Source organism: Branchiostoma belcheri, unplaced genomic scaffold (genome assembly GCF_001625305.1).
Source record: "Branchiostoma belcheri isolate BF01 breed outbred unplaced genomic scaffold, Haploidv18h27 scaffold1, whole genome shotgun sequence".
Classification (NCBI taxonomy): Eukaryota; Metazoa; Chordata; class Leptocardii; order Amphioxiformes; family Branchiostomatidae; genus Branchiostoma; species Branchiostoma belcheri.
This window is the reverse complement of record NW_017802379.1, coordinates 4,521,617-4,549,380: the sequence shown is the minus strand read 5'-3', so window position 1 is coordinate 4,549,380 and position 27,764 is coordinate 4,521,617. Positions and strand designations below refer to the sequence as shown.

The 27,764-nt window shown below is 40.1% G+C and overlaps 5 protein-coding genes across 10 annotated transcripts in view; 2 read left to right on the top strand and 3 right to left on the bottom strand.

Moving 5' to 3' along the window:
* Positions 1-57: 57 nt before the first annotated feature.
* Positions 58-7,945, bottom strand: LOC109467198 (leucine-rich repeat and WD repeat-containing protein 1-like). 3 transcript variants are annotated; one of them, XM_019765147.1, is made up of 17 exons: positions 7,882-7,945; positions 7,593-7,698; positions 6,895-7,120; positions 6,525-6,647; positions 5,920-6,072; positions 5,070-5,390; positions 4,723-4,843; positions 4,424-4,524; positions 3,841-4,042; positions 3,512-3,587; positions 3,171-3,305; positions 2,787-2,899; positions 2,293-2,463; positions 2,009-2,118; positions 1,722-1,787; positions 1,343-1,396; positions 58-1,038 (listed from the first exon to the last, which is right to left on the bottom strand). In XM_019765147.1, exons 2-17 carry the CDS (start codon positions 7,679-7,681, stop codon positions 931-933), a joined length of 2,169 nt encoding a protein of 722 aa, XP_019620706.1. In that variant the 5' UTR covers positions 7,682-7,698; positions 7,882-7,945; the 3' UTR covers positions 58-930. The 3 variants fall into 3 exon arrangements, with proteins under 3 accessions (XP_019620706.1, XP_019620710.1, XP_019620718.1); XM_019765151.1 differs by having other exon boundaries at positions 1,352-1,396; XM_019765159.1 differs by lacking the exon at positions 1,343-1,396.
* Positions 7,946-8,183: 238 nt separating this feature from the next.
* Positions 8,184-9,965, top strand: LOC109467773 (alpha-ketoglutarate-dependent dioxygenase alkB homolog 4-like). Its single transcript, XM_019765828.1, has 3 exons — positions 8,184-8,320; positions 8,724-8,927; positions 9,152-9,965. Exons 1-3 carry the CDS (start codon positions 8,210-8,212, stop codon positions 9,815-9,817), a joined length of 981 nt encoding a protein of 326 aa, XP_019621387.1. The 5' UTR covers positions 8,184-8,209; the 3' UTR covers positions 9,818-9,965.
* A 234-nt stretch (positions 9,966-10,199) lies between these two features.
* On the bottom strand, positions 10,200-13,381 carry LOC109467784 (serine/threonine/tyrosine-interacting-like protein 1). Its single transcript, XM_019765837.1, has 9 exons — positions 13,166-13,381; positions 12,556-12,614; positions 12,329-12,428; positions 12,080-12,148; positions 11,840-11,907; positions 11,565-11,710; positions 11,347-11,447; positions 11,085-11,197; positions 10,200-10,980 (listed from the first exon to the last, which is right to left on the bottom strand). The coding sequence occupies exons 1-9, from the start codon at positions 13,275-13,277 to the stop codon at positions 10,834-10,836; spliced, it is 915 nt and encodes a 304-aa protein (XP_019621396.1). The 5' UTR covers positions 13,278-13,381; the 3' UTR covers positions 10,200-10,833.
* Positions 13,382-13,623: 242 nt separating this feature from the next.
* LOC109464586 (malate dehydrogenase, mitochondrial-like) lies at positions 13,624-18,218 on the top strand. Its single transcript, XM_019761596.1, has 9 exons — positions 13,624-13,785; positions 14,326-14,578; positions 15,097-15,206; positions 15,606-15,731; positions 16,027-16,104; positions 16,459-16,557; positions 16,720-16,770; positions 16,969-17,070; positions 17,408-18,218. Exons 1-9 carry the CDS (start codon positions 13,708-13,710, stop codon positions 17,531-17,533), a joined length of 1,023 nt encoding a protein of 340 aa, XP_019617155.1. The 5' UTR covers positions 13,624-13,707; the 3' UTR covers positions 17,534-18,218.
* Positions 18,219-18,667: 449 nt separating this feature from the next.
* LOC109464542 (carboxypeptidase D-like) overlaps positions 18,668-27,764 on the bottom strand; it is a 16,897-nt gene continuing 7,800 nt past the window's right edge. The window contains exons 3-11 of one of the 4 annotated variants that reach the window (XM_019761566.1): positions 23,892-23,989; positions 23,485-23,657; positions 22,475-22,659; positions 22,010-22,177; positions 21,664-21,816; positions 21,308-21,453; positions 20,863-20,988; positions 19,621-19,677; positions 18,910-18,985 (exon numbers count right to left, since the gene is read on the bottom strand). In XM_019761566.1, the coding sequence (XP_019617125.1) occupies positions 19,663-19,677; positions 20,863-20,988; positions 21,308-21,453; positions 21,664-21,816; positions 22,010-22,177; positions 22,475-22,659; positions 23,485-23,657; positions 23,892-23,989 (1,064 nt within the window). In that variant the 3' untranslated portion in view covers positions 18,910-18,985; positions 19,621-19,662. Of the gene's footprint in view, positions 18,986-19,477; positions 20,989-21,307; positions 21,454-21,663; positions 21,817-22,009; positions 22,178-22,474; positions 22,660-23,484; positions 23,658-23,891; positions 23,990-27,764 lie in introns of those variants that run through there. The other 3 variants (XM_019761547.1, XR_002139891.1, XM_019761555.1) reach the window with 3 other exon arrangements.

Genomic DNA, 27,764 nt, shown 5'->3' with positions numbered 1-27,764 from the left:
CTGGTGGACTGTCATTTCTTTAAACTTGATGACAAAGAGAACATTTCCTGTCAACCAATTCTTCCCTAGTCTTGTAACTTACATGTATATGATGCAATTGAATGAAAGACTCGAGTGTTTTATAAAGTAAATATATCTACATCTTCATGAAATAATGGCACTAAAGGAAGAGTCTACACTTGTATACATTACTGAGATATACATATAAGCAATACATATAGCATTACAATAGTAGGTCAGCCCACTACTAATAAAATAAGTTACGTAAACAAGTTACGTATAGAGAACAGAGCTTTACAAAAGAAATGATTGAAAGATACAAAAAAATTTGTCATAAAATCTTTCATTCTATGAATAATGTGTAGAAACAAGGAAGATTTAAACATGAAATGGAACTTAATGCAAGTAAAACTTAATGCCATGAGAGGCAGAATGCAATAAATAAAATCACATCCTACAACATAAGTAGGATTTAAAAATGTTCCTGCCACCAATTTAACAAACATTGTTGGTCAGTAAATGTATCATGTAAATGTATACATGCTTCCAAAATTAGCCGACCAAAAAATTGAGTTTAACAATCCTGTCAACAACTCAATCAACATCTCTTCCCAGATTCTGTACAATGCAGAAAGAAAAGAACTCTAGCAATATGTATGTTAATATCATTAAATTCCCAACACAGAAGTTACAGAAATCCTTAAAATATTTCAGAATATTTTGTGCTAATCTCTCCTTCTATGTCCAACATGTTAAATCATGATCCTAAGGAAGGTTGTCTTCCTTAAAAGTACATGTAAGTTAGAAATAAGTTCAACATTGCCAGTATTTAGTCATCTTATAGCTACACATATCAGCAATGTGAACTGACTGCAATTCCCAAGAAACAAAAGACTGAGATTGTGTGATCTTTTACAGTCTAGTTTCTTTCTACTCCACAGTCTTGTTTTTCCTCCACATGAAGACCAGGTTACAGTCTGTCACACCCACAATGAAGTCTCCGGTGGAACTGATGGCAATGTCGTTCACACTTGGCAGCTGAATGGGAAGAAATACCATAAATACGAAAATATGAAATTAAAGCATCAACAGAAAATTTGGGTTGTTCTAACCTCTTTTTTTGGCAACAGTTGACCTGTAGTCTAGAAGAGTACTGGTGTAGTTATCAGAAAAAAATACAGTATTATAGCTGTGCTTTTTCCATCCCTACAACTAGAACTGCCAAAACAAAGGGTGCAACCTAGCAAATTAAAAGAACTGAGAATTACAGAAAATCTATGTATCAAAACTTTAACATTGGTATACAAAATAGAACAACATGGCGTCACCGAGTCCTGCCAACCAGGCGTACCTTCGTTTCAGACATGCTGGAGGATGGGGAAACTACAGTGGGAACCTAGGGGAAATGGGGGAAGTCAAGGCAGAAGAATTTAAAGTGGTATTGGCCAAGTTGCAAACAGTAGTGGAAATGTGTAAAATGATCCATTTGATCTGTGAAATAAAGGCTAGCTTACAAAGAAAAGATAGAGCTTGTAAAAGAAAGCTATTAGAACATTGCAAATGCAAAGAATGTACTGTATCAAAGTCCCTGCTGATTGAATCCACATAAGACACATTATGACAAGCTATGAATAAAGAACATTCAATGGTCAAACCAGAATTGTCTGGTTTAAAATGTTGATAACTTTCTAAATCAACTAGGAATTCAAATTATACCCTACCTCATCCTTATCTGACTCCTTTGACAACCTGGTCCCATTCCAAGTGCAGTCTGGCCAGAACAGTTTCTGACAGGTAAACCAAGACATCAAATGTCAAACATCTAACTTCCATATATGTCTATGATAAATGCCAGAGCAGTTAAAGATATTGACAAATCACAAAATGAACAGTTATGAAATTGACACACCAAAATTTAATCAAATTTAATTACAAACACTGTATCTGTATAGTTGGTATAACTGTAGAATATATGCATGTGAAAATTTAGATCCAAAGAAGTTCTTACCTGTGCAGGTGGGACAGGTGTGTCCTCAGGCAACTTCCTGGTCAGGAACTTGGAGACATCATACATCCAGGTGTTCCCCACATCATCTCCACACACCAACACGTCATAGCCTGGACACAAAAAAATGGTACAATCTGCTTATTTGAATTTCATGTCATGGAACACAATGAGCAGTATATAATACAAAATAAATCAATGAACTGGATAAATTCTATCAAATGTCAGGTGTTACTAAATGAATATATTCTCCTAAAATATCCATGTCAGCTCTACATCCTACTTACCTGGCCACATCTTGAAGTAGATGTAGTCTATGAATGTCTCACTCCACTCCAGATGTGCCACCGGCTGAACCTTCAAGGTTTGAGGACCCTGGACCTTGATCTTGGCACTGCGTTTCAGGGTTCCTGGCAAGTTCCACAGGTAGATGCACCCATGTCCTACCAACTTGGAAGCTGAAAAAATGAAAAGAATGAAGATAATGTATACAGCAATTTAGTGTAAGAATAAGAAAGTATTGTTTTGGGTGGCTGAGCTGTGGGTTTGTGTATCTGTTTGTCCAGACAGAGTTGGTTTATAGCACATGGGTGGGGAAGATTGGCAGACAGGATGACAGGAAGACAAAGGTCTTAGAATCAAGCCAGGAGCCAACAGGAATTGCATACATGTACTTCCTGGATTTCTGAAATTTCCAATTTCTTCATGTAAGATGTTTCCTGTACCTAAAAGGAACAAACTTGACATGAAAAGACATTTACGTATCAAGGGAAGATCTTACCAATGACATCTGGAGATATCAAGGTCATGTTGTCCATGAACTCTGTCTCAACCTCCTGCCCATCCTCTGTGCACTTCTCCACCTTAGGGAAGGTGAACTCTGTGGTGTAGGTCCTACAGGAAAGTGAACGTCAAAAACAGATAATTACACAGAAAATATTTTTTATAGATTATCACTTTGCAACCATACATGACCAGTCAGCCTCTTTCCTTTTGATACCTTGTCATTGAAGTTCAAAATGGCAAACATTGAATTTGACAAAGAAATCAGTCCTATGTGAGGACAACATTCAGACAACAATATAAGTGATATTGAAGCACTGTTGCATTGCAACAACATAGGTATTATTGAAGTTAGTAAAAAATGTTTAAGATGAATACTAACTTCTTCCAGTTCTCCTCCTTGTGGTTTAACTTGAAGCCAAAACAGCCCGACCTGCAGGCAGCGAGTAGTAGGTTACGACCTGGAAACAACAGCATGTGGAGGGGGATGGATGGTGGGGACCACTCAGCCAGCTTCCTGTAAATGAAAAACAACAGAAGTGTCAGTCAGTGAGTATATTGCTAATTACAAGAACCCACTGGAATGTTAATCAAAGGCACAGTTAAATTCCAAATATAAAAAGACGTGGAATAACAAATGCAAAACCAGATAGTAAGTTAGTGAGCGAAAACTGTAATTGTAAGATTTCATTGTTCAAAATGGAATTTTAAGATAATACTTACTTGATTCTGCACTCATAGTTGGGCAGCTTAGGTGGACTGATGTCCCATAGCCGGATGGTTTTGTCATAAGAACCAGCTAAAGTAGGAAAAAATATTACAATGACTGTGTAAGACATTACAAGCATCTATCAACATAATGTTTTCGCCATCTTGCTCTGATTAGGCAAGTGAAAAATGACACATTGTAAATCAGCACATGTACTGTTAATTACGATGTGAAAATAAAATTTGCAAGTATGTCATGATGACAGACCATGAGGCCTTCTCTGTTCAGAGGTGTTTTTGATTCAACATGAAGTACACTGAACAGACATGTAGATGTGACCTACTGTACAGCCATGTTGGTTGGTCGGGGTGCACCACCATGGAGCACATGTCCCTGCGGTGTGCCTCATGCTCAGCGTACCAGATGTTCTGCTGTGGGTGGATCAGGTAAAACTTCCCCTTCTTCCCTCCCACAACCAGGATGTTGGTCATCTTCTCCTTCTTGTCGTCAAGAGGAATTGTCATCCACACAACACAAAAGAAGTCCTATGGGTACAAGCATTCATTTAGTAATACATATAATCAACAGCCTGTAGCAGTCTTTTATGTGATAAGACATACAGAGCTACAGTTATATTAAAAGAACACCAACATGGCTACAAGTAAGAACAAGAAATCACAAGACTTCCGAGAGGTATTTGTGGTTTTTGTGAACGTATCGGAATTGTATGATGTAATTTAATCAGATATCACATTGCTTCCTGAATTCCTCCACATACCACCCACTTACTGTGACCTCCCAATTCTTATTCAACTGTCAAATGCAACCAAAGCTATTTAATAGCAGTGACAGTTGTCACTGTCCTATTAGGACAGTGACAACTCAGACACCATTACTACGGTAGTCAAATGAAAAAAAAATTATACCTCTTTTGGTTGAGAGAACTTCTGCACAACTTTGCCAGTCCTGCAGTCCAACAGACAAACTGACTCCCCACCACAAGTCGCCACAATTGAAGTACTTTCCTCTGGAATATAACAACAAAGTATGTATTTAGAATTCAAAGTATTTAAGGCAAAAAAAACTGCCCATATCTGTTCATGTTGTCTCAAATGATATTCGTTCAAAATTCAACTAATACAAATCCTCAAATATGTCAGAACAAACAAGGATATCAAACAATTTGAGGGACAAGGGTTTTTTTTACATCAAAAGATGTGTTTACCTGTTTTGTCAGGATTTGGTTCAAAGACGCACTTCCAGACCATAGTCTTCATGTCGTCCCTGTTATTCTTCAGTGAGTGACACTGGAGGATGTGGGAGGGCTCATAGTCTGCTGTGCTGTCCTGGGAAATAATAGCAGATCAACATCAGCATTATTCAATATAGACATGACTGAGGTCAAAGATGAAGTGATGAAACAAGAATATGTGATATGCAAACAATGGCTAATGGTAGCTATGCTGTTAACTGGTGGTAGGTATACAGATCCTAACCAACCAAGTGTTACAAACCACTATGTACATTGTATTAGTGATACAGAGAAATTACAATAAACTTATGATGCTTTACCTTACTAAGAGTAGGGCTTGGCTTCTTTGAGGCTGGTTTTGGCACCACTTTCTTTGCAAGTGTCCTTCCCAGGGTCTTAGGAAGGAGATCGACCTTAACCCTCCCATCTCTGCTTGTGACAGTCTCAGAACTCTTCTCAGCTGCATTGACGACCTTGTCGTTGAAGGTCACATTTCTTGGTTTCTTGCTTGGTGCTTCTGCTTCAGATGACACCCCATTGGTGGAGGACTCTTCATGTGACCTTTTTGATGACATGCTGGCTTCTCCTCTGGCAATCTTCAAGTCTTGTTCAGCTACAAGCTTGCTCGCGATAGTTTCTATCTGTAGATGTTAGAAAACCAGAGCAAAAATGGTTGACAAAATACAAAAATTACGCACACACATTTAACCTTTTGAATATCACACTTATTCCCAAAATGAACTTGAAAACAATTCTGTGTCTACCCAATGCACAATGGAAACTTTTTGTTACTAGGTCTATGAAAAAAGAATTAGCACAAACTTACTTGCTGACACCGCAGTTAGTGTCCCCTGCACTGACAACTTACCCTGGACTTCTGACTCTAATGCCACCCGCAGTTGTCTTATAGCAAGACATTCACCCAAACACATTCATATACAAATTTATGCTAATCATGACTACTCTGCAAAGAAAACACAATTCGGAACTGCAAAAACAAACATGTAGAGACACGTTTTTTCTTCTTGAAATGACAAAAAAAAAAGCTCAGTCATCATCCTGTAGACAAGCATTCTCCTCAATAGTTCGTTAAACCAAAGCCTGAAAGGTTATAAACTTGAGGTAACATTGATCTTATCTTCTACCAGTTACAAAATCAGACCAACTCACCCTCCAGTCCCTAAGCTGTGCCATTGATGCAGGTCCAGCTTGTATCTTCTGTTTGGCCCTCTGGATAAACTGGTCCTGTAGCAGACGCTGTACACCTGCAGACTGACTCTTTTTGAACAAACTCTTGTACTGGGTCTCCCATAGAAGTTCCACCTGTCAATGCAAAATCAATACATTAACTCCTAAAAGCAACAGGATGTTCCAATATACAACATGTACAAGTATCTGTGTCTGAAGCTGCATGTATAAATACAACATTTAATCCAGTTATGTCTGCTAATCATCCAAAGGTTTTGTTTCTTACCTCTCTGTTATGATAGAAGATTTGTTCCCTCACAGATTTATGTTTTGTAATCTATATACATGTATCTTAACACATCATGTTTTTCTGAAACAAGACATAACAAAGGCTTGTGGAAATATTAAGCTCAGACAATGCAAAATAAGACATACCCCCGGGAAGAATATTAAGTATTTGACAGACATGCAGTCATTCTCTTATTGGTCACACTGCTAATTGCCATGCTTTGATTGGTTGAACGTCTAATTGTGATGGACAGTCAGGACCAATCAATGGAGGGCATTTTAGACACAGCTACACCTGCCTTTTCTTCCAATGAAGTTCCAAATACCCTCTTCAGATACTGCCTGTGGTTGTCCTGGATTGTGTCTCCATCTACTGACTTTATTTTGGGCAGAAGGAAGGTCAGCTGTTCACGGTCTGCTGCCTAAACAAGTGGGCAGAGAGGACAAACAAACAATGAAAATAAGTAGCGTCAGAATTGTCAGATAACCAATTAACCATAATTATACATAGTGCAATACTCATTCACTCACTATCCGGTTTACCATCTGTTGTTCCCTGTCTTTCGAGGGTTACACGTGCCTGCACACTGATACTGTACATTGTATAAAAAAAGGACTACTAGTAAATAGTATCTATGTGAATCTATGTGGAGAGGTTGATGTACTCACAGTGTATGGGTTGTCGTGTATGTTGACCTGCTCCAGCTCCTGAAACTGTGCCAGGGACAGGAAAGACCTCAGGTTGTTTTCACTCACATCTAGAACCTGCAGCTTGCCGAGCCCAAGGTCTTCTGGGAAGGCCGCCAGTTTATTTTTCGATAGGTTGAGGTCTTGCAGGTTGGGCATCTGAGAGAAGAGGTTTCCATCTATATTCTCTAAACCTAGATTTGACAGACTGTGCAAAGAAAAGGGCATTAGGAAGGCATTGTATGTTAACTCCACCCATAATGAAATAGGGCCACACCTCCTTTGTTACCTTCAAAGTTTATGAAAAGTTCACATATAATAGCAGTAATGATTATCAAACTGAAAAGGTGATAACAAGAACACAATGGAACAAAACAGCCAAGTAATTAAGTCATGATGTTTTCTCACCTGTATAATGGCCCCCTATTAGCACATCTCCGAGTCATTCTTATCTAATTTTCTGCCCCCAATTATAAATACAGGGAAGCCTAGACACATAAAAACTACTGTCTGGCTTGCAGGTACACAATACACCATTCTATCATTACCACCAGAGCTTGCTGGCTCCTGCCTAAAGCATCAAAGGATACTAGTATATCGCATGCAGAAGTATAGCAGCCTAAACTACAACATGTATATTTGCAAGAAAAATTATGATTGATATTTTTGCAACAACTTACTCCAGTTTTTTAACATCAGCAAGTTGTTTGCAGTCTGTCCTCTGCAAGATCAGTTCTTTTGTCACCTGGGGGGCCGGACTGGGTGGCATTTTGTGACTCTATCTTCCTGTAAACAACATCATGTTACATCTTAATGCATATAATACACCTCTCCACGTGGCGAAGGGAAGACTGAAAATGAAGAACAACTCATGCACTCTATATCTAACATCGTTACCTAAACCAGAGTATGTATCTGTGAAACGGAAAGTGAGAAATTGTTCCACCAAGGAGGTTATAAAAAGCATACCTGGTTCACGTTGATCGAGAGGGAGTGACCCTAAACAGCTGTGTGGGTTTCCCGCGCTTGGGTCAGCTGATTAAAGGTCAGCTATGGATTCTTCCACCATTCTTGTAGGGGGATACAAATGTAGTTGACTTTCAAGATAAAAGGTTAAACGCACTAAATTATAGTTAAAAGTTTCCAATTTAAGAATAATATTCTTGTTATTTGGGCGAAATTATTAACAAATTTCCAGTATTTTAACAATAAGAGACACTCGTAGCACCCCTGTCTAGATAATGGAGGTTTTCTAAGTTTGTGATCACTTCCGGGTTTCCTCTTTGCAGAAAGCAGCATGGAGAGTAGAGGAGATGATTTTGCCAAAAAGTGCGGCTGTAAAGGCATCAGAACGTGTTTGCTGTGTGAGGAAGAGAAGGCAACAGTCAATGGGTCCGAGGGAAATGCGGTAACTACTTTATACAACACTTGTGGATGAAACATTATCAAATCTATGTTCAGAAAGTTGATCATGGTGGTTTTGATTTTTCTGAAGCACTGGTTGCATCATCATCACGTCAGTCATGACTTTTCCTCTTGTTGCTTGGATATGAAGTGCATACTGTACATCTATACATAAATCCTTAAACAACATATACATGTACTTTGAACACATTTAGATTTCAGAGGCATTTCCCGTGTCTGACTGCCATTGGACTGCCAGTCATTTTGCCTGTCAATCTTCCCCCCATGTGTTGACGAACAGACATGCAAACCCACAGTTCAGCCACCCAAAACAATACTTCCTTACCCAGCAGAAATGAGTATAGTAGTAATGTGTTGCTAATAACATTCTCTTCACATACACATAGGGAAGACTAGTGAGGTACATGTACTGTCACCAGTGCCACAAGGCATGGCGTCACACAGAAGGTTCTCTATGCCAGACAGAGCAGATAGACTTCCCAGGAGTGCTGATAGTGGAAGACTTTATAACACCGGAGGAAGAGACTGAAATTGTCACTGTGATAGAAGGTACTGAGTGGAAGATGTCTCAATCAGGGAGGAAGAAACAGGTAGGACACTTCTTATAACTTAAAGAATGCTACAATTTCTTGTAAATGCTTTGCACATGTAGGCACATTGTTTTTTGCAACCCTGACAGTATTATATAGTAATATTGTTTGGCCTTAACATTTGATATTCAGTACTGTAAGATTTAACCAATGCTAATAGGAATCAATGACGATTATGTGTTTCAATCTCAAAGAGTTTTGTTTTCCTTTTGCTTTACTTCAAGGATTTTGGCCCCAAAGTTAACTTCAAGAAGAAAAAGCTGAAGCTTGGAGGCTTCACAGGTCTGCCCAGCTTCTCTGCCTCCCTATTGGCCAGGATGAAGTCACATGACCTGCTGAAGGACTTCACCCCTGTGGAACAGTGTCACCTTGAGTACGACCCCTCCAGAGGTTCAGCCATCGACCCACACTTTGACGACTTCTGGTTATGGGGGGAGCGACTGGTAACTGTCAATCTTCTAGCTGACTCCGTGTTGACCATGTCATGTGAGGAAACAGACAAGATAGAATTAACCACACAGCAAACTACACACTGTGAGCATGGCAAGAAATCTGTTCCAAGTCCTGACTGTGACCCTGGTAGTCAAACTAAAGCTGTTGCAGATCCCCAAGATATGACACGAAGTCAGGACAAGTCAGAGAGCAATATCCTGAGGTATTGCGATGTTGAAGTTGCCATACCAATGCCGAGAAGGTCTCTGATTGTGGTGCATGGAGATGCTAGGCACAAGTGGATGCATGCCATTCACAGAGAGGACATCACCAGCCGAAGGATTGCTGTTACTTTAAGAGAGCTATCGTCAGAGTTTAGTGCTGAGGGGGTGCTGAATCAGACTGGGAAAGAACTCATTGACATTGCTCTGTCTTTTAATGGATCTGCTATATCATAACAAATGACACCATTGGACTTTAAGGTTTTAATGGGATATTTGCTCTACAGTGAGGCAAAGACATTCTTTGCATTTGTAGCTATAGTTAGTCTGTGATGAAACCTGAATTTTTTTTGTTAGCAATGTGTTTGTAGAATATTAAATATTGGATACATTGAGCAAAAAGGCAAGCTTCAATACAGCTGTTTATTTTATAATCATACCTCCATCATGCACAGGAATTATAATCACAAACTCCACACAGTTTCACTTTATAAGCATTCAGATATTTGGACGGAAATATGTTACACTGATTCACTCTTTGACCAAAAGCTAGGCACAGATTTTTAAGTACATGTCAATTGTGATACAAGCATTGTGTAAGGCATACACACAAGATTAGTGCTGTACTATATGTTATATTACTTTGCTGTTACATCCTTTGCATATAAATTTTAACTTATGCAAATCTTTTCCCTTGATTGTCTGTTAAAATGACAGGTACATTTATCTACCTGCATACACTTTCTTCGAAACAAAAGTTACATTCTTTTCAAAATTTGTCGATATATACATGCTTGTCAAAATAGATTCTAGAATCAAATTGTTCAAAGTGTGAAATACACACAGATATATACATAATAATTTCTTAAAACCTTTAACTGTAACAATTTTCATCAAAAGTCACATTGATTGTCAATATTGGCCCACAAAAAAAGAAATAAGTGCATAAAAATACCTTTTACCAGTAGCGAAAAGTATCTAGCCAATGTTCTTTTAATTTCTATGGCACTCTTCATTCCTTACATATGACACATGATTATATATATAGACCTGTGCTTCCGAAATGACCACTTGTACAGTTTAATATCTACCAATCACTATGTGGATGAGAAGTTTCTGCAATGGACTATACCATCTCTGCCAGCTGAAAGGGTAGAACCTGGCCTCTTTGAAAAGTGTGTTGGACGGATATGTCTCATACTATATCCACACAAACATCTGTTGAGATGATGGATTAAATGCAAGCTAAATGTTTAGCGCATCCAGCTGTGACAGTTGCGCTCGTTGATGCTGGTGACGTTTGCTCCAATCAGTTTCTCCTCCCACTGCCCCAGCTGCCTGATGAAGCCCATGTTGGGACTGATGTTGTGTTTGCAGCCCAGCATGTGTTTATAGGCATCCTGGGAAAGAGAGCAATCAACATGAAACATCCTGGAAATAAGAACCAGTAAAACAAAAATCAGATGTCCAAATATGGGCAATGATTAATAAAACATGAGCTTACCTTGAGCGGCCACCTGTAGACATGCATCAAGTATGCCAAAGCAATACAGATGTTTCTGCTGATCCCTCTTGTGTCAAACACCAGTACTGCATGATCAAGTTTCTTCTGTTTGTCTGTGGAAGACGTGAAAATGACACAGTTGAATAAATTGGTGGACCTTTCTTGTAACATTCTATAAACAATACAATACTCCAAGGCTGAGAGAATGTGCAAAATAAGTACAGTTCCAAGTCATATATTTCTTATCAAGTCAGCTACTAACCTATGAAGGCACAGGCCTCCTCAAAATGGGACAGCAAGTCTGTGTCAGGCGAGTCCTCTGCTACTATTCTGAGCACCTCTGGGTTCTTACGACCTGGAAAGCTGTTGACAGATAAAATACAACAATTATTGTAATTATTGTCTGGACATGAAATGCATAAATCGGCCCAGCAGTAAATACTATATGTATGAAGTTGATGATAATGTTTTACTTCTCACCTTGGATCAGGTTCTGTGGACACGTTGATGTACCCCTTACACTTGAGTTCCTTCAGAATGACCGCCGTGCAGGCCTGCTCATAGTTAGCCACATACAACAGTCCTGGAAGAACCTCACATGGCCACACCATCAAATCGTCTAGCTCCTGCAAAAACACATCCAAGTTGATCCATATTCTACATAGGTGTATATTAGAAAGTCACACGAAGAAAACTTGGAAAGGAAGAAAGTCAGAAAAACTGATCTTTGCACACATACACATTTTGAAACCTACCTGTGGCATGTAGATGATTTTCTGTGTTCTTAAGAAGGGGTACAAGGCTGAGAAGTCCTCATAGCCTCCTGAAGAAAAACATGATAAAAATGGTGTTCTGAACACATCTTTGTACTTGTATCATAAAAAGAAAGTAGGTCCTGTAAAGTTATATTCAATGAACCAAAGCTTGATTTTTAAGAAGTAAAATGATGAGATTCTGATACATTGGGCATGATGAAATATCTAAAGGCCTCTTACCCCTCAGAACTTTCACTGGATTCTTGCTTCCACTGTTGGCCAGAACTGTGGCACAGGCAATTGCATCTCCTGTGAAGGCATCAGAAACAGGAGTTGAATTAAATGTATCAGCAGGGAGAAGCTTGGTTAAAACTATGCACATCAAAATTTGAATCATTGACAATCAAAAGGCACCTTACATGCAGGTGTACTTACAGCTTTATATCTTTAAGCAATTTAAAATATTGCTGAGTCAGGCTTATTACTCACCCGTGTCCTTCAGAGATCTTGTGTGGCTGTCATACACAACACAGTGGGTCTTACACTCAATCTCGGAATCATAAGGCACCAGGTATTCACCATTCTTACACTGGAATACAGATCATCTATGTCAGCAACAAATGCATGTAGTATGGGATTACTGTGTGAAAATTCAGAGCATCAAATGTATGCACTTATTATAAAAAGAATATGAGTTAAAGATAACAAACACCTACCCATGCCTTCTTGCTTGTGAGTACATGACTCACTGCATAGTCTTCACTACTCCGAGCATCTGTTTTAATGAAACAAGGATATAATGTTTTAACAAAGCATTACAAAATCTTATCTGGGACAAAATTATCTGAGATCAAAGGGATGCAATGGACCAGGGTATATGGATAATATGTGAAAAGATATGGGCAATGTTTCCTTTACAAGCAAAGTGGTACAGATACTTGAATTTTTGCACCTCAAAATTATAATACTAAGTAGTGTCCGAGTCTCCAATGCTACTGGCATTCTTAACCTTTAACATATCACTCTCACGATCCTTCCTGAACCATCTCTTTGACAATGCCTCCTTAATTACACTAGGTAAATATCACTAGGCCACATTAATATATTGAGCCTGTCAATAGCCATTTGCCATTAATATTTCAGTACCAGGAGTAATAGCAAGTGTCATTGGGTTTAATATAAAAACATTAATATATGTTATATTCAATGGGGCAAAACGCAAGAGTCGACTAGTGATTAATCTTTTTATAAAAAGATCAACATTGATACTACATACATATTGCGAGCTTCTTTACTTGGCACTTTCAGTTTTCACCTGATACATACCGAGGAGTAGTAAATAGTTGGGATCGCTTAGACATGGGAAGACCGTGGACTGGTTGAGGATATTGTACAGTTCTGTCGGCTCACACAGCACTAAGCCAGCGGACAGGGGCATGTTGTCACCAAACAACCCGAAATACTAGTGTACAACTTGTTCCACCTGTTGAAGTTCATTCCCCAGGCCAACGACCTAACAACACCTCACCACAACAATGATAGTACGCAACGATTTATAAAATGAGTCCCCTAGCAACACGATAAAATTGATACGAGCCAACCAATATTCCCCAGGTATGAAACTACTGAATATCAATGTAGTCTTCCAGACATTTGTTGTATTAAGTTTCTTTATCATATTCAGATAATATCACAAAACGTTTTGCGGAATGATACAAGTAGTCACAGAGAAGCGTCCTAGCAACGACCTGAAACGACCTCTCACCTTTGACCGAACTAACTCTGACGCATGCGTTCTTTGTGACGCCCTTTGCTGCCATTTTGGTGGGACAGGAAGGTTGTACTGCACCGCGACGGAGTTTGTCAGCATGTTTTCCCGGCTAGCTCGTCCCCAGAACCTCGCCGCCCTGGCAGGGGCACTGAGGAACTTCTCCACCACCTCAGCGGTGAGTTTGGGAGGGTGTTTGTCGTCCGTTTTGCGGGAGGAGTTAAACGCCGGTAGTGGATTTTGTGCACGTGAAAGCCGCATGAACAGATAGAGTGCCGGGGGCGCTATGGCATGTGCGAGCGCTCTGCACTGTACACAGCACTGAAGATCGTATGAAGGTCAAAAAATAATCGCCACGAAAAACACCAAAGGAAAATGGTGGAAAGGTGGAAACTTATGCTCAGGGTTTCTGCTGACTTCATACTGAATCATTCATAGTGAATGCTGTCAAAACGAGTTTAATCATTAACATTAACAGATGATGTAACTTTGAGGACTCAAAGCTTACCTTTTTTATGTAACATACTAGTACTAGCCGTGGCGACTATTTTCGACAAAAATATATAAAAGAGGCTCCTGTTTTATATACATGTATTTAATAAATCTTTTATATATTTAAAATGTTTACTTGTATATGTTTTTGTCGTTTTAAGTTTGGTATAAGGTATTGTCATATTCTGGTTAAATTTATGTAAATGTCACAATTATTGTCTTCCAGTGTAACAACAAAGTTGCAGTTCTTGGTGCCTCCGGTGGAATTGGCCAACCGCTGAGCCTCTTGCTGAAGCACAACCCAGCCATCACACAGTTGGCTCTGTACGATATCGCACACACGCCCGGCGTGGCCTGCGACCTCAGCCACATCGAGACCGGGTCAGATGTGAAGGGTTACCTTGGAGATGCGGAGCTGGGGGCGTGTCTGGAAGGATGCGACGTCGTGGTGATTCCTGCTGGTGTTCCCAGGAAACCTGGTAAGATGGAGGTTCATCATCTGTCCTAATACTGATACATAACCAAAACCAACAAGAAATAAGAGATTACGGACTTTGTTGGATTTTCGTGACCTTCACATTCACTCTATTACCTGCTTGACCTCCTGTCATTCTGCCTGTGAATGTTATTCCACCTACGTGATGTCAACTTGCTCTCAAGTTCATCCTGTTTCCTGTGTCTGACCTTTTGACTTCCGGTCAATCTGCCTGCCAATCTTCCTCCACTCACGTGAAGCTCACATGAGTTCCTTTGTCACTAACAGCAAGCAATGGTTTCCCTGAAGAAAGTTTGTGTTTGAACCTTGCACACACAGACTGACAGCTCGCTAGGTATAAACATACAAATTGCTGCACAGTGTGCACACAATATTTTTAGTTACAAGATTCATCATTCACAGCAGGAAAATCTGTTTTGATTGCATATTGTAAATGTTCTTGCTGTTTTGAATATCACACCTGAATGTATACAAGTAAAGACCTGAATGTTTGTGTTTCAGGTATGACCAGAGATGACCTGTTCAACACCAATGCCTCCATCGTACGAGACCTGGTGAAGGCCTGTACCCAGCACTGCCCTACTGCCTTCCTACTCCTCATTACTAACCCTGTAAGTCAAGGCAATTCTGCATCCTCAATTTGCTCAGACTTTTTGGATTTAATGCTGTAAATGCATTTACTTTTGCTCTTTTAGCAGCATTGTTTGGGAGTGTCTGTCCAGCAAACCCTATACTAGAGTGATTTCCAGGGAGGCTACCTTGTAAATGTAATAGCCAGGGCTATTTTTGTACTGCCTTGAAACTCCCCAGTGTTGGAGGTCAGGCTGTGGCATGTGTTGGATATTTTACAGCAGAGGCTAAATGCTGGCAGTGTGACAGTTGAAGATCTAGAATAATGTTAAATTGGGTTCTCAAGCAAGCAAGACTGTCTATAGTAATCCCTTGAATAAAAATTTTGTTCTCCTCTCTCATAAAATGATTGATGATTTTATTTCCTTGTCATTCCCCAGGTTAACTCCACAGTGCCCATCGCCTCTGAAGTGTGCAAGGCTGCCGGCACATACGACCCCGGCAGGGTCATTGGGGTCACGACCTTGGATGTGGTCAGGGCCAACACCTTCGTGGCTAACCTGAAGGTATGGGTGTAAACAATTATGATTTTATTGACACCCCCTACCTCAACTCTCACCCCCCCCCTCAATCTTGGCCTTCCTCACTGCTCCCCCCCCTCCTCACTCTTCCCTTCCTCAAGTCTTTCCCCCACCCCACTCTTTACCCTTCCTCAATACTTCCCCCTTCCCCCCACTCTTGCTATTCTGTGATAAAATAGTATTGGAGATCCAAACCATGACAGCTGTACATTTATATAGATATAAGCTGACAAATTTTGTGTCAGGGAATACTGATCTAACAAGCGTTCTGTCTGCACAGGGTCTGAACCCAGCGGATGTTAATGTTCCCGTGGTCGGAGGTCATGCTGGCAAGACCATCATCCCTCTCATTTCACAGGTAAGGTCATGCCAGGTGTGTTCCTTTGACCTTGAGGTCTGTTAATGTCATCATCATGACCGTTACACACCCTTTTGGTAGCTTAGTACAAGATGCGACGTGCCAGACCTCTGTAGACAGTCAGGGGCATGTCAGATTTCCTTGCAATAAAAGGGTGTCACTGTTTTATCCGATAAGGTAACATTGTACAGAAAATAAAGGCAGCACTCTTACACTTGTGTCTTCCTTTCTAATTTTTAATGGCTGCCTTCTTTCTGGCCTGACTACATCAAACTTGTAGCCACTCCTATACGGGAAGGGGGCCTAATCAGCCAATGAGAGATAGTGTAACACAGGCTACCTTCTTCCCACCAGGCTACTCCGTCTGTGGAGTTTGATCCAGAGACACTGGACAATCTGACCAAGAGAATCCAGGATGCTGGTACTGAGGTCGTCAATGCTAAGGCTGGAGCTGTAAGTATGACCTGACATGTGACCTGACAACTCTCAAGTACGAGAGTTGTCAGTATGTATGTTTCTTTATCATTTTATGGCAATGTGTTCAAACTTTATCATGTATGTTTAAAGGCATTATGTCGCAAGTCCTTTTCATCATGCACACATTTTGTTACACAGGGATCAGCTACACTGTCCATGGCATATGCTGGGGCCAGGTTTACCAACTCAGTAAGTTTATTTCAAAGTAATTTCTCAACTTTGGGCTTAGTAAGTGTGAATTATGAGTTATGTTGTAGGCAACATTGTATGGACCAATAGTATATAGGCAAAAATGTAGTCTACACAATCAAATAAAATTGAATATGCTGTTATAGTTACATGTAGTTTGCGTACAAGGAAAATAACTGCTTTCCCCTCTATCCTTAGCTCCTTGCTGCATTGAACGGGAAGGAAGGAGTGATTGAATGTGGTTTCATCAAGTCTTCTGAGACGGAGTGTTCCTACTTCTCCACTCCTCTTCTCCTTGGGGTAAGAAACATCTCGTGTTTGAATACAGGAAATATTTGCTTGAAATTGTCTTTCAATAGATGAGAAATGAAGGTTGGTCAAGCTGCTTATTTGTGCTGTAGGGGTTCTTGTACTTGTGTTCTTTATTTGCAAGAATTAGTATTCAACGTGAATCTGTGAATCTGTTTTTTAACAGTACGTTTAAAGACAGACCATCTTATAACAGGCTGCTTTGTCTTGATCTGATCATGATTTGAACCATGTAATGTTCATCTTTAAAAAGTTGTGCTCAAATGCTTAGAGAGCTACCTATATGTATTAAATAAGAGGTAACTACCAGGATCCTGTATTCCCACAGAAAAACGGCATTGAGAGGAACCTGGGGCTGGGGAAGCTGAGCGACTTTGAGACGAAACTGGTGGAAGACGCCATGGACGAACTTAAGGGCTCCATCGCGAAGGGCGAGAAATTTGTCTCACAATAAAAGCTGTCTTCAAATAGTTGCCATCATGGTTCCAACAACTTAGCTGTGACTTTTATGCTTTCAAATGATATCAACATCCCTGTAGTCGACATGGTACAATCCAAACTATACATTACTGACATACTTTTCCGGACAGTTCCACTTGATCAGAAGTGGGTTTTTACACAGTGCATACAACCGTGATAAGCAGTATTTTCTTGTCAGTCAGAGGAGATCTTTTTGATCATAGCCACAGATAGTAGAATACCTCAACACATGCAGCTGCTTTGATACTACTTTTGTAGAATGAAATGGATTTACTATCTAAATATACTATATATATGATGTGTGGAGACTATAGTTTATGCTGTCAATATGAATTTATTGGTGACTAGGATTGTGTATGTACCTGGTGACTAGGATTGTGTTAATTCATAAGGAAGAGTGTAACAAACACATATCGTTAAAGCATGTGGTTTTATGTGGATTGCAGGATCGATTACACATTTCCTAAGAAACCGGTTTCAACTTTCAATCTGAATGCCTTTCAGTTATCCTATATCTAGGAACGGGGCAGTTTTATAAGCCGCTTCCACATCAATGTGGTTACAACAATCTGTCACGGTGGTTAAGAGAGACTCCTATTGATTATCTATAGTACTGCAACAGCACAACTTCAAAGAGAGAGACCTTGATTGTTTCACAACTTGTGCGTGACGTTTTATTATTGCCTCCATACATACTTATCTGCAGACACATTGCTTGAAAGTTTTGGAGATTCAATGACCATGATAAAGTACTTTAAACATGTTTGGTTAGACCTTACTGTGTTTTTTGGAGATCCCAAATTTACAGGCTGGACAGTTGACAATATAAACATGTAAGAGGTCTAGAGAATGACAGGAAATAATTCTGAAGCAAAATACATGTACATGATGGAAAGCATTACATAAGTCAAGGAGGAATTTAAAGCTCCCTGCATAAGTGCACTACATTTGTTGTAGTTCTTTGGACAAATGCCATGTAAGAATAAATGGCTAGGCATGCTTTGGAGAAGTAAGACCATGTTGACATACTTAACAATGGTTTATCATGATACAATGACTTACAGCTTTGTTATACCTAGACCACAAAAGATCTTAATAATACTATGCTAAATTTAAAGGTAAAATGATCACAATTCATTATCAGCTGCACACTATCCAGGTTAAACAAATGCTTCAATCCATCACAATAATTGGAAAAAATTTGGAGAAATGTTTTGATATATATTGAATTCTCATATTCAACCAACAAGGAAGCTTCTTTGAACCTTTACAGCACAACATTTATGCATGTCAATAGTACTACATGTACTACTAGAAGAGATAGTAAAGGGTCCAGCATTCTTAGTCTGCAGCCATTTCCAACCAAGTGCCTTGCTTCTCTCCCTTCAGTAGTGGTCTCAGTTCTGTAAGCCCCTGTTGTGGACACCTACAGATATACAACATTAAACACCTTTGAGCCAATGTGCATAAGACACCTACCGGTAAACTAAAAAGCATTAAGTTGGCTTACACCTTGAGACTTTTCAAATTGATGCGGTCTAACCAGGAGACTCATGGATGCTGAGGACAAATTTGTAGCTAAAATTGGCTGGTACAGTGTAAGTTATGCATTTTCATAAATTTTAAATTGAATGATAATTTCATAAAAAAAACTGCTGATATCACCAAGGGTAAAGAAGTTCAAAGATGTTAACAAGGCCATGGATTCTAACATTGTGTTGCATTCTGAATACTGAAGGAGTGATCTGTATAGCCGTATAACCACCTTTCGGCGTAACACAACAGCTGATGGTGAATTTTGTTAAGGCCCTCAAGGGAATGGAAGATATTTGCTTCACAATGGTCAAAAGACATTGCTGTTCCAATTCCTTTGAGATGGAATGGTGGGAGTTTATACAATGAAAACAGGGGTCAGTGCTACTTGAATTCTTTTATTTCATTTAACTGAGTAGTTTCAGTTTTCACAATTTCAGCAAAAAGTGTATGCTACTAAGTTGTCAATACACACCAGAGTAATCAATCGCAAACATGGCACATAGTATAAGTAGTGTTACATCTTACATCTGGGAGAAAGGGCCATCCTTCATAGATTAACTTCTTTCTTCAGGGATGGACCATCTAGGATTATGAGGTTGTGTTGTGTGAAAATAGAAAGAAATTGTAAAGAAAAGTTACCAGTTTACATCCAGGATAAGTTTATGGTGAATAAGAGTTATGGACACATGCCAAAGTGTAATATCATATCTATATATCAAATATCATTTCTCATGTGCAATTAAGGGGTGTATAATCCTTAGACATGCTTTGTGAAAGGAGTAACAAGACATCTGCAACCACAGTCATTCAGAATTCCATAACATTTCATCCAATTTCGTAATGACACAAATGCTTGAAACAGCAACTGATATCAAACCTTGCTTTCTTATCATAGTCAACCATAGTGACTAGCATTTTATAGATTCTTTAAATCTTTGAATAGCTTTTATTTTGAACAATAATCTCCTACCATGGCACTATACTTTTATGGATGAAAATTCAACAATACTTTATCAAGCTACAGCATCTTGTAGTTTTTCACTGGTAGTGAACCACAACCTCATTGCATTCAATGCTTGATAAGTAAATCGTTTGAAAGTCACACTGATTTTACCATAATTTGTCTCTTGGCTACCTTAGGCACCTTTTGAGCAAGTTTTTTTCTAATCTACACTACATGTCCTTCAACAGGAGGACAGAGTTTAATGATTGGTTCCTTTTAATAAAGTGTTTTTTCAACATCAAACTACTTGATGATACCTACTCAAAACAAGACAAAGATGATTTAAATGTGTTTCAAATGCTACAAGTATTTTATTTGGCCGTAAACTGGTACCTTACTGGGAGGATTCCAAAAAGATGTGTGGAAAAAAACCCTCACATAGCAAATACAAGACTAGTAAAAAAATAACAAAAATGGTTGCTTTGACAAAATTTGCACCCAATTTTCTTTGGTCCATCCCTGATGATAAATGAATACATGCATATCTACCTCTACATAAAACATTACAATATATGTTATATATATATATATATATTACATCTTCTCTATTTAAAAAGTCTGTTAGTAGCTGCCATGCACAGGCATGCACATTACAATAGGGTTTTCACGATACATTTTTATAAAAAATACTTAAAAATATAAAGGTTTTTCCATGTTACATTACTGTGAAAATATACAACTTCTTCAAGGCTTTATCAAAGGTCAGTTTCCACTTTTAGCAGGCATATTAGTGTTGAGGTAATGATGAATGTAAGGGACGGTACGGAAGCATTCGGAGCTGAGCTGGTGCCGGTCTCCACCAAGTAGAAGTCCTCTATAGCTGCACTGAAGGTCAGGTTGGAAGGGACGGTCACTGTCCTTGTTTCACTACTGAAGCCAGCTTTGGATACCTGAGGATAGATGTACATCATAGGTTACAGAAACGATCTGACAGCAGCTCACAGAGAACTTCGCAAAATGGTGTCAGAAGTGGGATATCACATGTAGGCCCTGATAGACTGATCCTGACTTTTCGTTACATTAGCCCAACCAATTAGAGAATGGCTCTGGGTCCATCAAATACAGTATTTGCACTTTTTATGATATCATTTTTGCATTCCTACATTTTAATAGAGGGGTGTGTGGCTACAGATTCAAGTATACAGGCAACGGAATCTTCAACATGATGAAGGCAGAAAAGAAAAACCAAGACTGAACCCTCAAACCCACCGTCACACTGTACTGCCCGGGTACGAGAATCCTCCAGAACTCGCCAGCTGATGTAGTGTGGAAGCTGTTGCCCCTGTCTCCTATGGTCACAGTGGCATCTGGGACTGGAGTGTCTGTTCCATTGATGAACACTTGGCCCTTAATGCCTGCACGGATGGACAAAACAAGTTTGGGGAACACTTCAATCTTAGGTTGGTCGAGTGTGGACCAAGCTTGTTTGGACAATAAAATTTGGTTAATAATGTTTCTATTTTATAGATAAGTATGGCAATACAGTTTGACAATATAAAATAAGTAGGTTATCAACATACGCATTGCAATTGTCTGACACAGTGATAGCCGAGTCCTCACTTTACCTCTATGCGCCTGAAGAAGTAGTTCTATGAGAGAGTTCTTATTCTCTGCCCAGTGGTCCCTCAGTTGGTCTTCTGTTGGATATTTGCAGCAGGAAACCTCCAGGGTGATGGTCAGGCAGTCTCCATGGATATATACCCAGTCCTGCATCCCTCCTGCAACAAACCATATCAAATTAGGAACATTGTTTGTGAGCTATTTAATAGATACATACACTGTGTACCACCACCTGGCATTCATAGGAATGTTTTATCAAAGACACTGGCCAAAGACAGACCCAGATGGAGAGGAAAAGTCATGACCTTATGTCTCACCGGAAATGAAGAGGATACTAAGTTACTAAAATACCTCTCAAGGGATACCAGTCTGCTCCATTGGAGATTCCATCTTCGAAGAAGTCCCCAGAGCAGACGTCGCCCTGGTACATGGAGCCGTGGTTCTCGGAGTACGTCAGCGCCAGGTGCCGGTAAATGTCATCGTCAGGTGAGCGGCTGTAGATTGATGGACCATCTTGTCCTGCAGGTCAATTAATGCTGTCAGACATCTAAGCCAAGGACAGTTTTAAAGAAATTGAAGTTGGAGACTGACCTTTGATTGACTAAGTTTAATGAATCTGGTTTGCTGAAGTTTGCAATGCCCCTTATAGTTTGAGAAGTGTTACACCATCTCTTGTGAATGAACATGAACATTTCACATCGAGTGTCAAGAATAAACAAACAAAAAACAGAGAAGAGAAGGTTGGAGAAAGATGTTTGGCAAAGTATCTGTGATACCACAATGGTCAACAGTCTATAGTAGACTCTGTACAGTCACCTAACGGTGTGTTGTCCCAGGGGTAGTTTGCCACCATGGCCCCACCATGGAAGATGGCTGACAGTGAGAATGGTATAGTTCTGGCCCAGTTCATGATGGCCCGTGTCTCAGGCTGGATGGGGTGTGTGTTCTCTTCAAACTTATCCGGGAAGTTCCTGTTCAGGTCATAGTTCAGAGCATTCCCCCTGAAATAAAGACACAAATTATACTGCATGGTCATCTTGTGCATGCCCGTAGCCAGGGGGGGTTCAGGGGGTTCGGAAGAACCCCCCCACAAGGCTCAAAGGTCCACTTTTTGGTCCACTTTTTATCTAAAGGTCCACTTTTTGGTCCACTTTTTATGTAAAGGTCCAAGATTTTTCTTGAAAAGATGGACTGGAATCATAGAAAAACTTCTCCCTTTGTCATTGAATAAAAATTTATCTCTGATTTTTTCTTGGAAACCCTCTCAAAAATGCATGAAATTCCATTTTAGAAGGATCATTTTTCAAAATTTTCCGGGGGAACATGCCCCCGGACCCCCCTAGGAACCTCGCGCCTTCAGCGCTCGCCTCGCGCCTACGGCGCTCGAGGTCCCCTCAAGCAGTGGGAAGAACCCCCCCATTAAAAATCCTGGCTACGGGCATGTTGTGGAAGTCAAGCTTCAACAGGCCAAGATATACACATTTGGACTCTCCTGTCCATGCCATATAACAGCAACAACAAGAAATCAGAGATTTCAGACTTCTGGATAGTATGCAATCCTCTGCTTCCTGAATTCCCCCCATGTCCATCTCTTAAATTCCTGCTGGCTTTTGGTCAGATTCTGAGACCTTCATGTTCAACTCAATTCCTGTGTCAGACCTTTTAACCATTCTGCGTGTCAATCTTACCCACATGCTGCCAACCTACTCTTGTCTAGACAAGAGACGTAAACCCACAAACAACCCACGCAAAATAAGATTTTTGTACCCAGAAGTAACAATGAGCCCCTGACCTCCCTCATGGAGAGAAAATTGGGTCCTTCCTACCTGCCAATGGAGCTGTAACAGTCTCCCTCGAAGCTGCCCTCCAGCCCATCAGGGTTCATGGCGGGGAGGATGTGGAGTCTGGTGCTGTTCAGGAACCTGCTGATGGTTTCATTCTCCCCATAACCCCCTGTCAGATCCTCCAATAGGTGAAGCAGCAATTCTTTACCAATCACCTGTCAGCATGAAAACAAGATTCTAAATTATAACAAAAATTGAATTCTTGAGCATAATTTCATAAATTGGCTTATGAAAATTCCACTGGAACTTGACTGTAAAAGATAAAATACAGTACTTGACAAGATGATTAATGTCAATACTAGTAATCTTATTTGAATTATTCAAGTCACAAAACCTGTGTGAAAACAGATTTTGTTCAGCACAAGACTCAAGACCATGAAATTGAGTACCTCGTTGCCATGTATGTTTCCTACATACTGGACCTCTGGCTCCCCTACTTCATGGACCGTGGGGTTGTCCGAGATGGCGATTACCCATAATTCCCTACCTGCAATGAATTGAATTGAATTTCTTCATTTCACACAGGTAGACCAAGGAGGTTAATAGTGTCCCTTCTACCTCTATGGGTAGACACATAGCAACACAATACAGGAATAAATGCTATAATAGTATATAGTATATTGATTAGAAACATTAGCTAAGATACATCAGTACCTGTGTAACCAAGGAGCTTTCATTGATGATAAGCTCCTTGGTGTAACATTTTCTACTTGGAGCCAGTTACATGTACCTTTCACAAGCCATTAAAACTGAGCAAATACCTTTCCAAAAACCTAGACATTAAAAACACAAAGACTGGCAGAACAATGAACAAGAAAGGCTCCAGGAGGATTATAATGAATGACAATAAAACGGCACACAAAAGAGCTAAGAATTGGGACTCGATATTGGTCGATTTCGCGCGCTCATGCGCGCGCGCGCAAGTGGCCACGCCGTAGCGGCGCTGCGCGCGGGCGCGCATAACGCCCCCCACTAGCGGCGCTGCGCGCAGTTTGTTGGTACGACTATGGATTTTGTTGGTACGCGAAACCTGCCAGATCGGTCCTTGTCTGCGCGCGCGCGTATAGCGCCACGCACTAGCGGCGGTGCGCGCACTTTGCCTGGTAAGCCTGGGGAATGTGTTGGCGCGCGCGTAGAGCCTAACCAGGCCTTGGTTGTGCGTGCGCAATTTCTGCCATTTACGATCGGCATTGCGCGCAGGAATTGTCTGGCGTATTCGTACGTGTTCTGGTGCCTTTGATTTTGTTTATCCTGATATCTTTAATTTTGTATGATGTTTATCTTACGTATCCACAGTATACAGTAGATGTCGCTTTTTTTGAAAAGCCAATTTGCCAGCGCATTTTTTCAACTACCCGGCCTTTCCGGCTCAAACTCTCGGACTTGAAACTATGGGGCTGGGGGTGGACAGGGCATCGAACACAAATAACGACACAAAGAATACAAACACGGGTCATGTTTACCCATTAGTAACAGTGAACTTTATTTAGATCAGTAAGTTTACTTGTAATATTTTTTTCGTTTACGTGTTTTGTTTTTCTTTTCACAGTAATAACTGGAAGAAAGCTGCGATATGTTAGCTATCATGTGCTCTCCGCTCCAACTCTACTCTACTCTACTCCAACACTGCTGCGTTTGCTACGTACAAAACAAGCCACGAATACATACATGCACAATCATCAGCCTGTACATACGTTTACATCACAAAAAGTAGCAAAAATAAAGTTTGATCAATGGAAAACTTCAATCAAGTAGCGTACAGATTAGACGTCAGACGCTCGTGATCGTCATGAAACTCGTCGATATCACAAAGAATCTCTTCGTTGTTACCTTCATACATAATTTTCAGAAACTCCGACTAGCACACGAAAATAATCGTAACTAATGCAACAATAAACTGTTCATTTCAATGTTAAGGACTTTTTAGCTTTCGATGTCCGAAGATTACATGGAAATTTGCAACAGCTGACGGAGCACAATAGCGTTCAGAGGAGGAAACAAAGATGGCGGACGTAGCGTGGGTAGCAGTATCCCGTCATTCAATGCGGTGTTGTTTTTTTCGTGGCACATTTGGCGTGTTGATGCGGCGATAGCGCCGTGTCGCAGTCGAAATAAATCTTAGAATTTGTACATTGTACAATCAAGCCGAAAACGTTGGGGTGTGCGTTTCAAACAGCCAAGGACGTAATATGACTGATGATGACAACGACGCCACGACATTTTGAGTTTTTCCGGTTGGATTTGAAAAGAGGCTTGCTTCGAATTCGTTACATGATACATGTCGGAAGGAATATGACTTGAGACTCCGCAAAGTTTGCTTATATACACACACAAAAAAAAACAGTTACTCAAGGAACTGGATATGATTTTGGAAACGGTCAAACAACGTCTCTCCATGTAACACACTACATTTTGTCAGATCACAATATTCCTCCGGATCCGACCATTTTGAGTAAAACCATGGATCCCTTTATGCCTCAAACCATGGAGTTAGAAGGGCTATTACTTAGCCTACCTGGGCAAAAATATGCAAAAAAGCTACTTAAAGTATACTCTAGATACATTTTATTGCTTGCACAGAATAAGGTGGCCTTCTAATATTAACTTCTACAATGGGATTTACAACTCGCTATAACTTCCCTTTACCGTTGAAAATAACAAAATGGCGAAAGTGAGGTTTTGACGCTATCCCGTCATCCATTGTGGTTGCTTGATAGAAATCAAGGAAGTTAAAAATCAAAGTGAGAGAAAAATTATTTGTACACATTCTTCATATTTAGCATTCGGTCCTTTAGGAGTCAAAACAGAGAAATGTGCCGCGGCCGGAGCCTGATGTGAATTTTATCCATGACAAGGTTTGCGCCGGGTATTTTTTTTAGAGATACAATTCTACCTCTATGGTTATACCCGTACCCAGAAAGTTTGATTGAAAGGAAGCTGGCAATTTGGCAAGACTGTCTTATAAAAGTCAGTAAGTTAATTGTTTGCCTTCCCCTCAAGGACTGGGAGAACTATTCGTTGAGAAACACCGAATCACCGAAAATACGGAATGTAGAGTCGGCGACAGATTTATCTTAAAGAGTATATGTAGAGTAGAGTAAAAGCTCCGGTCGGGTATTACGTATGTAGCATGAATGTCCGCGAGAGTGTGATGGCTGGTCCTTGTAAATTTACGACGTCATGCATAAGTAGGAGCGCTGCACAAAGATGAGAATATGTGTGAGTCGGTCAACTATTCGAAGCAACTGCCGCCTCGCCCCCGATAATTTCGTACAAAATATCGGACCAAAGTATTCCTTTATCGGCTCCCTTCATGCCTTGAAAAGACACATTTTATTACATCTTGAGAATAAGGTGGCGTACTATTACTAGCTTGTACCAAGGACGTTCAACGAGACGTCCTTGCTTGTACAAAGGGATTTGCAACTTCCCTAGCCTCTCTACCAAAACAACAAGCTGACAAGATGGCGACTGTCAACTTGCGACGCTATCCCGTCATCCATTGCCCGACCGTATCGGCTTGACAAGCGACTTCGCGGTAAGTGTTCTTTCTTAATTACAACTGATGACAAAATACGACATACTCAAGCTCATAGCTTATGTTCGTGTCGTCATCAAAACAAGAACATTACAGATGTATGTCAAAACAAACACAGGCATTCAAAGCATAAGGGTAACAAAGTACATTGTATATGATAGCAGTTATGTATGAAATATAAGAAAATGATAATGAAGCGTCGTATGCAGGTAAATGGACCTACCACATTATTACGTCACACTTTGTTTACCTGTTCTAAATAACATTCTAGAACGGTCAAATAAAGAATAACGATCATTTCCAAGTTTTCAAAGTCAGGTATGTTTGGTTTTTGCTGCGTCTAGTTTTGTTGACACAGCATTACATGCCGTAATGGGTGATTTAGTTGTGACATGGCAGTAGACGAAAGTAGTACTGTATCAAAAGTCTAATATGAAGTCTAACGCTACACAAACACATTCTTTAGATAGAACATGGAACGGGTATAGCACTTTTGGCCCTTTTTTTGCTGAAAATAGCCATTAAAGTCCCCCAAATGAGTCATTTGAAAGTGGTGTATGCCAAATGTGACTGCTATTCTGTAGACACATGTTCAAGGTACCCTTATACCGATTTTCAGATCATTTGGTTGTAAAACCAGGGCTCAGGATCCAAAAATCCATTTTTTGGCGAAAAATGCCCCAAAAAACCTTCATAAAAATTTTTAAAAGGCATGTAGCAAAAA

Bases quoted from the DNA above. Each gene is read 5' to 3' on its own strand.
- LOC109467198 (XM_019765147.1), bottom strand. From the start codon at position 7,681: ATGCCACCCAGTCCGGCCCCCCAGGTGACAAAAGAACTGATCTTGCAG. The intron at 4,844-5,069 runs GTAAAGCATCAT...ATTATTTCCCAG, and splicing joins CAAGCCCTACTCTTAGTAAG to GACAGCACAGCAGACTATGA. The intron at 3,588-3,840 runs GTAGGTCACATC...TTCCTACTTTAG, and splicing joins CCAACCAACATGGCTGTACA to CTGGTTCTTATGACAAAACC.
- LOC109467773 (XM_019765828.1), top strand. From the start codon at position 8,210: ATGGAGAGTAGAGGAGATGATTTTGCCAAAAAGTGCGGCTGTAAAGGC. The intron at 8,321-8,723 runs GTAACTACTTTA...ACATACACATAG, and splicing joins ATGGGTCCGAGGGAAATGCG to GGAAGACTAGTGAGGTACAT. The intron at 8,928-9,151 runs GTAGGACACTTC...CTTTACTTCAAG, and splicing joins AATCAGGGAGGAAGAAACAG to GATTTTGGCCCCAAAGTTAA.
- LOC109467784 (XM_019765837.1), bottom strand. From the start codon at position 13,277: ATGCCCCTGTCCGCTGGCTTAGTGCTGTGTGAGCCGACAGAACTGTAC. The intron at 12,429-12,555 runs GTAGGTGTTTGT...TCTGTATTCCAG, and splicing joins TCACAAGCAAGAAGGCATGG to TGTAAGAATGGTGAATACCT. The intron at 12,149-12,328 runs GTGAGTAATAAG...ATGCCTTCACAG, and splicing joins AAGATCTCTGAAGGACACGG to GAGATGCAATTGCCTGTGCC.
- LOC109464586 (XM_019761596.1), top strand. From the start codon at position 13,708: ATGTTTTCCCGGCTAGCTCGTCCCCAGAACCTCGCCGCCCTGGCAGGG. The intron at 16,771-16,968 runs GTAAGTTTATTT...CTCTATCCTTAG, and splicing joins GGGCCAGGTTTACCAACTCA to CTCCTTGCTGCATTGAACGG. The intron at 17,071-17,407 runs GTAAGAAACATC...GTATTCCCACAG, and splicing joins CCACTCCTCTTCTCCTTGGG to AAAAACGGCATTGAGAGGAA.